Source organism: Herpailurus yagouaroundi, unplaced genomic scaffold (genome assembly GCF_014898765.1).
Source record: "Herpailurus yagouaroundi ecotype Mexico unplaced genomic scaffold, PumYag 142, whole genome shotgun sequence".
In the NCBI taxonomy this organism is placed as follows: domain Eukaryota; kingdom Metazoa; phylum Chordata; class Mammalia; order Carnivora; family Felidae; genus Herpailurus; species Herpailurus yagouaroundi.
Window position 1 is genome coordinate 28,342,844 of NW_024412397.1, and position 10,736 is coordinate 28,353,579.

At 39.0% G+C, this 10,736-nt stretch overlaps 1 protein-coding gene and 1 long non-coding RNA gene across 2 annotated transcripts; both read left to right on the forward strand.

The window, feature by feature from the left end:
- Nucleotides 1–36: 36 nt before the first annotated feature.
- Nucleotides 37–9,327, forward strand: ATP5F1A (ATP synthase F1 subunit alpha). The gene is made up of 12 exons (XM_040478926.1): nt 37–166; nt 1,811–1,889; nt 3,224–3,393; nt 5,050–5,223; nt 5,311–5,477; nt 5,661–5,809; nt 6,268–6,419; nt 6,524–6,748; nt 7,602–7,709; nt 7,833–7,977; nt 8,813–8,963; nt 9,101–9,327. The coding sequence occupies exons 1-12, from the start codon at nt 107–109 to the stop codon at nt 9,180–9,182; spliced, it is 1,662 nt and encodes a 553-aa protein (XP_040334860.1). The 5' UTR covers nt 37–106; the 3' UTR covers nt 9,183–9,327.
- On the forward strand, nt 6,755–7,308 carry LOC121032978 (uncharacterized). The gene is made up of 2 exons (XR_005791632.1): nt 6,755–6,986; nt 7,091–7,308. It is a non-coding gene; the product is annotated as an uncharacterized LOC121032978 (long non-coding RNA).
- Nucleotides 9,328–10,736: the final 1,409 nt, after the last annotated feature.

Below are 10,736 nucleotides of genomic sequence, written 5' to 3' on the forward strand. Positions count from 1 at the left end.
GTCAGGTGGACCGGCTGCCTTGACCTTCCTTGCCGCTCAGCCATTTTGTCCCAGTCAGTCCGGAGGCTGCGGCTGCGGAGGAACCACCCTAAGTAGAGCTACAAAGATGCTGTCCGTGCGCGTCGCCGCGGCCGTGGCCCGCGCCCTGCCTAGGCGGGCCGGGCTGGTGAGTGCGGGCAACCGGCGGGAGGGAGGTGGCCCGGCAGGTGGCTGGTGGTGTGCTGACTCGAGAGCTCTTTCTGCAAGGAGGGTGAGGGGCTGGCGGGCGCCGCCATCTTGCACTGTTGGCTGCTCGGGCTGGGCAGGGAGGAGGCACAAGGGCCTGTTGCTGGCCATCCGCGCGGGACGGTGCAGAGCGGTGCGGGGGAGGTGCTGACCTCGATGCTGTCCAGAGATAGGGTCTCGGGGAGGGTTCCCGACTTCAGCTGAGTACTGCCCGAGAGGGGCCTTGGGTGAAGGTCAGTGTTGGAGCTCTAGCTCCGATGCCTGCTCTGAAACCGCGAGGCTTGTCTCCGCTGATTCTTCGGGACTGTGCCACTGAAGGTCAGAGCACTGTTGGCTATGTCTCGTTGAAGCGGTTTAAGGAAGCCTGACATTGTATGAAGGTCAGCGGGCCCCGGCATTTCACCTCTGCCCGGAGGTCGGTTCAGGGGAAAGCAATAAATGAAGGTGCCTTTCTGAATACTTCAGTAGGCCATCTCTTAGTGCTGAATATTGAAACAGTAGCGAAACACGGCGCAAATGTGCATTTCATGTGGCAGATACCGTGACAGCAGTGATAGCAGCGAATCCTAAATTGCCTCAGGTAGAAAGACTGCTTTGTGTTGTGCTACTTTGACATGTTTTAAGATTTCGTCCTTGAGGAATCGTTAGACCGTGATTGAGAACTCAAGTAAGATAGAACATAGGTTAGAAAATGCCTGTGAAGGTCAATGCTCTCCCTTCATTACTTATCGCCCTTGAAGTTAAGGCTTACATTTACTTATTTTTTCCATGTTAAACATAATCTCAGTTTCAAAGGTGAAATAAACATACTTTGTTGTCATAATGGAACTGGTATCAAAGAGCATTTTTAACGGATTTCATCTGGTCCTAGAGAAAGTAGTCGATTTAGAATTGCCAGTGACCAAAATTAGGGCATTACAACTTGAAGGAGAAGGAGGGGGTCCAGATTGCTATAGGCTTTGTCAAAGGCAGGAAAAAAAGAGTAGACAGCCATACTTAGTTTCTAATCAAACTCTAACATTTACAACTCAATTTTTGTTTGTTTGTTGGTTTTTTTTTAAGTAAAATAGGATATGTTATTGATATTTGCCCCTTTTGGAAAGCAATTTATCTTACTGAGAATTTTCACAATTCAACTGAAATATATCTAAAGATGAAATAATAGCAACTGGTGCCTTTAAAGGAAAAGATAATTTAGTAACTGTTGCTTTTAAAAATAGGCCGTTACTATTTTTTTAAAAGTAGGCTCCGTGCCCAATTTGGGACTTGAATTCACGACCCTGAGATTAAGAATCACGTGCTCAACCGAGTCAGCCAGATGCCCCTAGACTGCATGACTGCATTTTTAAAATTTGCTTTTTATAGAGTACTTATAGCATTGCCAGGAGCTGCATAATAGATTTTCTCATATATCAAAAGCTACTTTGTTATATGATTAATAGTCTTCCAATTTTAAGCAAAATATTTTGATATAATTAATATTTTCACTGATAACGTGATCAGAGTAAGCCAACATTTGTTTAAGCTTGCCAGTTTTATAAAAGCTTTTTTTTTAATCATATTTTTAAAAATGTTTATGTGTTAGGTCTCCAAAAATGCTTTGGGATCATCCTTCATTGCTGCAAGGAACCTCCATGCCTCTAACACATGTCTCCAGAAGACTGGTAAGTCAGTATTTCTAAGTGTACATACCCCACAGTTACTGTCTTGTCAATAAGTGAAAAAATAAGTTATATAGGTAACATAACTGTTGGGGTTTTTTATTTTCATCTGTTAATTTTTTCTTTCAAATTTAGTTACCACAAATCCCAGATTCTTAGCCCATAATGTGCCATTTAGCCCTATCTTGGTAGGTTTTCTTGTTCTAGTGAAATATTTTATCATGTTACTAGCTCTTTCCTTTTTTTTTGTTTTCTTTTTTCATTTATTTAAAAAGATATTTTAGAGCATGTGTAGGAGCAGGGGAGAGGGGCAGAGAGAGAGAGAATCTTAAGCAGGACCCATACTCAATGCGGAGCCTGCTGCGGTGCTCAGTCCCACAGCCCTGGGATCATGACTTCAGCTGAAAACAAGAGTCCCAGTGCTCAACTGACTGAGCCACCCAGGCACCCCTACAACTTTTTTTTTCTCTGATACAATATCCCTTGGGTGGAAACAGAAAGTACACATATCAGGTGCTGGGCATCCGTTCTGAACTATGAAAGATTTCTTTTTCTTCTCCAAAAAAAAATTAGAAAAAAGTAAGCAGTTTTTACCTTTGTTTTTTGACGGTGATAGCTGCTAATCTATATATGGCAATCTATAAATTTACACATTGCAAATAGGATAGAGAAGTAGGGAGGTGAGCATAGGAAGATGCTGTAGGTTAGGGAATTCCTTTGGAGATGTGATTGGAGCTTTTGAACTAAAAATTAAGTAAGTGAATCCATAGGGGCACCTGGGTGGCTCAGTAGGTTAAACATTTGACTTTGGCTCAGGTCATGATCTCACAGCTCGTGAGTTCAACCACATGTTGGGCTCTGTGCTGACAGCTCAGAGCCTGGAGCCTGCTTCAGATTTTGTGTTTCCCTCTCTCTGCCCCTCTCCAGCTTGCTCACTCGCTCTCTCAAAAATAAATAAACATTTAAAAAAAAAAAAGTGAATCTGTAAATCTCCCACATGCTAAGATGAAGAATAGTATTTGCATGTTTTTAAAAAGAAAGATATTTATACTTTGTTAACAGTTGCTTTTAAAAAATAGATTGTATTTTTAAACTTCCTATAGAGTTTAGCCAAAAAGTCTGGTTTCAACATAGATACAGATTCTTAATCACTTGGATTTGTTTTTATAGTAATGGTAGGTACTAAGCTTTTTCGAATAGAGCCAAGTATATTATATTACATCTTAGAGTAATTTGGTTATTGTGATTACAAAACTATAGTTTTTACATTGTTGAGGAAGTGGGTTTTAAAATCTTGAGACCAGGCTATTTTTGCAATGGAATTTTCCTCTCAATAGGCACTGCCGAAGTGTCCTCTATCCTTGAAGAACGCATTCTTGGAGCTGATACCTCTGTTGACCTTGAGGAGACTGGGCGTGTCCTAAGCATTGGTGATGGTATTGCCCGTGTACATGGGCTGAGAAATGTTCAGGCAGAAGAAATGGTGGAGTTTTCTTCAGGTTTAAAGGTAAATTATAAAATGAGATTTTGGTGGTTTAGGATTGGTCTCTGAGTTATTCATTAGTAATTCAGAGATTGTGCTAGTGTTTTTTTGTTTAACTTTAAATCTCAACTTGTTCATTGTTTTAGTGATTATCATAAGTTGTGAAAAGAATAAACTTAAGGGTTTTTAGTTACCAAAGTTTTTACTCTGAGGATTGATGTATATATCAGTTGGAGCCACTAGTGCTAAAATATATATTGAGTAAACATTCATCTGGATTCTAAGAATGGTATACTCTTTGCAGCCATTAACGTCATCTTATACAAAAGCATTAGATAACTTTAAATTCATTTCTGGTGGAAAGTTGAAAGTCATTGAGTTTGTATTTCTAGTAAGAGTAGATGTATTATTGTTGAGGTAGGGTAGTGTAGTTATCAGAAGCTCTCTGATAGAAATCTACTTTCCATTAGGTTGAACCTAGTTGTTTTCTGAGGAAAGCAGAGTGTGATATGGGTGGACCAGGGGGAGTAGGATTACCCACACATGGGAGAAGACAGTCTTGGTCCTCTGGGTAGTGTCCAGTGTGGAAAAAGAGCCTTGATGTGGAAGAATAATTACAAAGCCAAAAGTTTTATCCAGGGTGTTAGTCTTTGGCTAAAAATGTAATCTCCCATATCTTCAGTGTATGTGTATTAACATAGTTTTGAAAGTTGAAGTGAAATTAATGAACTCTGAGTTTCTGTTTAGCTTTTAAGATCTAAGAGTTTAGTAATGCCTAATAGAACTTCCTGCAATGATGGAAATACTGTGTCTTTGCTGTAAATGTAGTAACTGTTACATATGTGAGGCTGTTGAGAGTGTAAAATGTGGAGTTTTTCACAGAGAGTAGGTGATGTATAGAGATGTGTTAGAGAGAAAAGTAAGTTTCTCTGACTTTGTAAGATGGTGTTAATTCAAATTTTAAATAGCCACATGTGATTAGTGACTGCTGTATTGAATATCTTAAGATTTAGATTAAAGATTTTGTACATCCAGTGGTATTCCATGATATTCCTCTGTATTTGTTCCAAGTACTTCTACAAAGCTTTCATTACTGACCAGACTCTGTTCCTGGAATAACCTTTTTCCTTAGTAATGATTAGGGACCTAAAAATCTTACCATTTTGAAATAAATTTATAATGAGGAGAGATGACCCATCATTGTTACATTATGGCATTTTGTTCTTGTTTGAGTAGCTTTTAATTTCACTGTCTACTAACCTGATGAGTTCTCAGTAGGTAATTCTTTAAATTGTGTATGGAACTTCTCACAGATAAAAAGATGCAAATTAACTGTGTCTTAAAATTTCGGGTTGATGATTTTATTTCATACTGATCACCCAGTTCAAAAGCCATAGACAAAAGAAATGCAGTGAAATAAGCTTAACCTGTTGAGGTTTTTTTTTTTTTGCTTCTTTTAGTTCTTTGAGGATGTGATAAAGGAGCATGTTAGGCTTATCGTAATGCAGTTTTGACCAAAGAAGGGTGTTGGAAAAATACTTGGGTAAACCAGATCTAAAGAACAAGACTTTTTTTTTTTTTTTTTTTTTTTTTTACTAGGTATTTTCATAATATGTAGTGTTAATGTATGGGGAACAAGTACTAAAGTTTTGTCGGTGTTTGATTGTGTGTTTTGTGTAGGGTATGTCTCTGAACTTGGAACCTGACAATGTTGGTGTTGTCGTGTTTGGCAATGATAAACTGATTAAAGAAGGAGATATTGTGAAGAGAACAGGAGCCATTGTGGATGTTCCAGTTGGTGAGGAGCTGTTGGGCCGTGTCGTAGATGCCCTTGGTAATGCCATTGATGGAAAGGTACGTTTAACATTTATTAGATGTGATTGTAGCCTCTAACAGACATCAAAACTGATTGTTCTGGGGACACTTTTTATTGTTTACCAGGGTCCAATTGGTTCCAAGACCCGTAGGCGAGTTGGCCTGAAAGCCCCTGGGATCATTCCTCGAATTTCTGTGCGTGAGCCAATGCAGACTGGCATTAAGGCTGTGGATAGCTTGGTGCCAATTGGTCGTGGTCAGCGTGAGCTGATTATTGGTGACCGTCAGACTGGGTAAAGCTTGTTAAAAGTTCTAACTAAAATATGCTTGTGGAAAGGTTACTTTTCAGGCTTGGAATGGTAAATGCTTTAGATATAATAGGAAGAATGGAATGCGATGAGCATTAGCAGTAGTACTTTTAAGTTGCGAATTTTGAAGTATTTACTAAGATTCATGCTTACTTTCTCTTTTTAAAGCAAAACCTCAATTGCTATTGACACAATCATTAACCAGAAACGTTTCAACGATGGAACTGATGAAAAGAAGAAGCTATACTGTATCTACGTTGCTATTGGTCAGAAGAGGTCCACTGTTGCCCAGTTGGTGAAGAGACTTACAGATGCAGGTATTAAAGAACTTTAGTCCTGGGGCCAGTCCAACTGGCTGGCTCAGTTAGTTGGTAGAGCATGTGACTGTTGATCTCAGGGTTGTGAGTTTGAGCCCCACGTTGGAGGTAGAGTTTGCTTATAAGAAAAGAAGTTGTTCAATCTTATTATTGTTTGGTGGGAGTCTTATTGTTGCTAATCTTAGGATAGCTTCTACTGAATGAAGACTGGTTTTAATTACTCCCTAATGAATTGAAATTTCTCATGTAATTCAATAAATAAAAACAAGTGAAAATAGTGTAAAACAATGATACGTTTTAAGGTTTTTGTCAGTTTCTTTAAAGTAGGTGCCATTTAGAAGTTCTGACTAACCTGACTTTGATAGATGACTTAGTGAAGCACTTAATTTTTATTATAGTAGTCTCTAAAATCAAAACGTTAATAATCTTGTAAAACTGAAAATTTATCTTCTTCCCAGATGCCATGAAGTACACCATCGTGGTTTCAGCTACTGCTTCTGATGCTGCTCCGCTTCAGTACCTGGCTCCTTATTCTGGCTGTTCCATGGGAGAGTATTTTCGGGATAATGGCAAACATGCTCTGATCATCTATGATGACTTATCCAAACAGGTCAGAGTATATATATTTTTAGAATCTGCGTGTTTGCACCACAATGGAAGGTGACAAATTTAGCTTTTAATAACTAAACTTCGTAACCCTTTTCTATACTCTAGGCTGTTGCTTATCGTCAGATGTCTCTGCTGCTCCGCCGACCCCCTGGTCGTGAGGCCTATCCTGGTGATGTGTTCTACCTACACTCTCGTCTGCTAGAAAGAGCGGCGAAAATGAACGATTCTTTTGGCGGTGGCTCCTTGACTGCTTTACCAGTCATAGAAACACAAGCTGGTGATGTGTCTGCTTACATTCCAACAAATGTCATTTCCATCACTGATGGACAGGTATTTTATGCTTAAATAAATGTAAAAGCTTTGGATGACTTCAAGGCATTGGTTGAGGCTGGTGTTTATGAACCGATCTGTTAAATGCCTTTTACTTTTTATTGTGGACAATTTCAAATATATAGAAAAGTAAGGAGAAGGGTATAATGAACCCCACATCTCTCTCACCCATTTCAATTCGTGGTATAGTGGACCTCATTTTTGCTTCATTTATAGCCACTACTATTTTCCGTGTTAGGTAGTTTTGAAGCATATCTCAGAGGTCCTATCACTTTATCTGCATATATTTTAATATAAATTCATAATCTGTTTTTTTTTTCGTCTCACTATTTTCCGTGTTAGGTAGTTTTGAAGCATATCTCAGAGGTCCTATCACTTTATCTGCATATATTTTAATATAAATTCATAATCTGTTTTTTTTTTCGTCTCACATCTTTTAATCTTACCAACAGAATATGTAGTTTGATATGGGCTGTGAAAGATTGGAGGGACTCTTTACTATGAGAAGAAGACAACATTCTTCTTTGGAGATGTTGGATTTCAGTTTTTAAAAAAAAAAATTTTTTTTTTTTTAATGTTTTGATTTATTTTTGAGACAGAGACAGAGCATGAGCAGGGGAGGGGCAGAGAGAGAGGGAGACACAGAATCCGAAGCAAGTTCCAGGCTCTGAGCTGTCAGCATAGAGCCCGACACGGGGCTCAAACTCATGGACTGAGATCATGACCTGAGCCGAAGTCGGACGCTCAACCGACTGAGCCACCCGGGTGCCCCGGGTTTCAGTTTTTTGACTTAACTTTGAAAATACTTGATTTCTTTAAGCTCATTATCATGTGTATTCTCTGTATGATGTAGATCTTCTTGGAAACAGAATTGTTCTACAAAGGTATCCGCCCTGCCATTAACGTTGGTTTGTCTGTGTCCCGTGTCGGATCTGCTGCTCAAACCAGGGCCATGAAGCAGGTAATTTGCATCACTTTGTCAAGGAGATGGGGTGTCTTTAGTTTAAAATCACAATGTATTTGTTCTTTGTCAGTGAAGTTAAGTATTTTTGTATTTCATGACTTAACCATTTCTGTATTTCAGGTGGCAGGTACCATGAAGCTGGAATTGGCTCAGTATCGTGAGGTTGCTGCTTTTGCCCAGTTCGGTTCTGACCTTGACGCTGCCACGCAACAACTCTTGAGTCGTGGTGTGCGATTGACTGAGTTGCTGAAGCAAGGACAGTATTGTAAGTTGTTCTTTCATGTCATCAAGTTCCTACTGTGTGTTAGGGCTTGGGAATATCATACAGCTCCCTATGTAAGCTACGATACATACTGTTACCTTTCATTAAAGATGGAGTGTTTTGAATTTTTTTTTTTTTTTAACGTTTATTTATTTTTGAGAAGAGGGAGACAGCATGAGCGGGGGAGGAGAGAGAAAGAGAGACACAGAATCTGAAACAGGCTCCAGGCTCTGAGCTGTCAGCACAGAGCCTGATGCGGGGCCCGAACTCATGGGCCGTGAGATCATGACCTGAGCTGAAGTCAGATGCTTAACTGACTGAGCCACCCAGGTGCCCCAAGATGGAGTGTTTTGAATGTGATCGATGCCTATTATACTTGTATTGCAGGTATTGTCATTATTTGAAGGAAAACTTACTAAAACATACTTACTACTTTTGAGAGTTAAAATCTGTCAGATCCCTTCCTGTGCCCCTTTCCGTGTTGGCTTTGAGAGAATGGAATTGGGCAGATTTAAAAGAATGTTAGTATGTGTTTACCTTGCTATAAAATGTCGGCAACTTATTTATGTCTCAAACAGTATAAATACTGCCAGATGATAAACCGTGCTTATGGAATATGCCCAAAGATAACACTTTAAGGCTTGCAAATATAAGGAAAAAAGTTTTTCCTGGGGACAGAAGTGGGAGAGTATTAATGTGGGGTTTCTCATAGAGAATGTGAGAGCAGGTGATATGGAGGAGACATGTTCATAATTGGAAAAAAAGGTAAGTTTCTCTGACTTTGTTAATATGGCATTTATTTGAGCAACTCACTTGGCATTGTTTTGTTTGCTTTCAGCTCCCATGGCTATTGAAGAACAAGTGGCTGTTATTTATGCTGGTGTGAGAGGGTATCTTGATAAATTGGAGCCTAGCAAGATCACAAAGTTTGAGCATGCTTTCTTGGCTCATGTTATCAGCCAGCACCAAGCTCTGTTGGGCAACATCAGGTATGAACACAATCGGTAGCCTCTTTTTTATAATTTTTAAGATACAAAGTCTTGGTAAAATTCTTTTGAGTTTTGTAGTTAGTCATTGAATTTTTGTTTAGGTCTGAACTGATGAACTGTTTTTCATTTCCGAATAGGACTGATGGAAAGATCTCAGAACAGTCAGATGCAAAGCTGAAAGAGATTGTGACAAATTTCTTGGCTGGATTTGAAGCTTAAACTCCCTGTGGATTCACCTCAAATACCAGTTTGGTTTTGTCATTGTTTATTCTAGTAATCAGTTCCATTTGTAAAAGGATTACTGTCATACTCCAGATGTACAGAAATTACGTTAAAAATAAAGGTTCCGTATTGCTTGGTGGTTTTCTGTAGTTTGAACGATTCTTTTAAAAGAACTGAAATTAATTAGAGGAATTGGTAAGCATGCTTTAGCTAATTTACTTGAATGTTATTCAGATTAGCAGGCCTAGATTATTCAAGACTGATCTCTTTGCAAGTTTCTAGAGTGCTTTGTGATTGATTAAAGAAGAATTCATAAATTAGGTAACTGGATATGTAGCAGAGTTCACATGTGGTAATGTTGAAGAGCCTCGCTGGCTTGTCTGCCAAGAAGACTGATCTATATAAAAATGTAGGCAAGAAAAGAACAGGACAACTAAAATTCTCAACGAAGTAAAACTGGTAAGTGAGGTCTGAAAGATTGGGACAAAGATTGAGAAAGAACATATTAATGAATAGAATTAGGAACATTTGTTGATATCTTTTCATTGTTAATTTTCTTTAACATATCTTTTATAGGCAGTGGTTTATAATTATAACCAAGTTGGTCAGTTTTTATGGTATTTTTGGTCTTATTTAAGAAATTTTTACCTTAAAGTCTACAAAGATAATTATATATTTTACTAAGAGTTTTAAAGATTTACTTTTGTTATCTAAGAGCTTAGTCCACTTACTAGAGTTCTTCAGAGAAATACAGCGATTAGGATGTGTATAGAAAGATTGTAGGGGCTGGCAAGTTTGAAAGGGCAGGTGGATAGGGCTGGAGACTCCTGGAATAGTTGTGTTTAGAAGCAGAATTCCTTCTTAGTGGACCTCACGTTCTGTAAAGGCCCTCCAAATGGATGAGACCCATCCATGTTATGGAAAGTAAGCTTTTTTTTTTTTTTAAAGTAATCTTTATTCAGAGTATTTCAGATGTTAATCATGTCTAAAAAATACTTCCACAGCAATTAGACTGGTTTGACCATAAACTAGATACCATAGCTTAGCCAAGTTGACACAGAAGATTGACTGTCATTGTTGCACCTGGCTGGCTCAAGTTGGTAAAGCATGAGATCTCAGGGTTGTGATTTCAGTCTCCACATTAGGTATAGAGCTTACTTAAATAAATTACAACGGGTTCCTGGGTGGCTCAGTCAGTTACATGTCCAAATCTTGATTTTGGCTCAGGTCATGATCTGATCTCATGGTGAGTTTGAGCCCTGCAACCAGGCTCTGTGCTGGCAGTAAGGAGACTGCTTGGGATTCTCTCTCTCCTTGCTCTCTGCCCCTCCCCTGTGCTCTTTCTAAAATAATAAACATTTTAAAAAGGTAGGAATGCAAGCTGGTGCAGCCACTCTGGAAAACAGTGTGGAGGTTCCTCAAAAACCTAAAAATAAAGCTACCCTACAACCCAGCAATTGCACTACTAGGCATTTACCCAAGGGAGACAGGTGTGCTGTTTCGAAGGGGCACATGCACCCCAGTGTTTATAGCAGCACTATCAACAATAGC

Excerpts from the sequence above, each read along its gene's own strand:
- ATP5F1A (XM_040478926.1), top strand. The coding sequence starts at position 107 with ATGCTGTCCGTGCGCGTCGCCGCGGCCGTGGCCCGCGCCCTGCCTAGG. Across the intron at positions 5,810-6,267 it reads GAAGAGACTTACAGATGCAG|ATGCCATGAAGTACACCATC; the intron begins GTATTAAAGAAC and ends TCTTCTTCCCAG. Across the intron at positions 7,710-7,832 it reads AAACCAGGGCCATGAAGCAG|GTGGCAGGTACCATGAAGCT; the intron begins GTAATTTGCATC and ends TCTGTATTTCAG.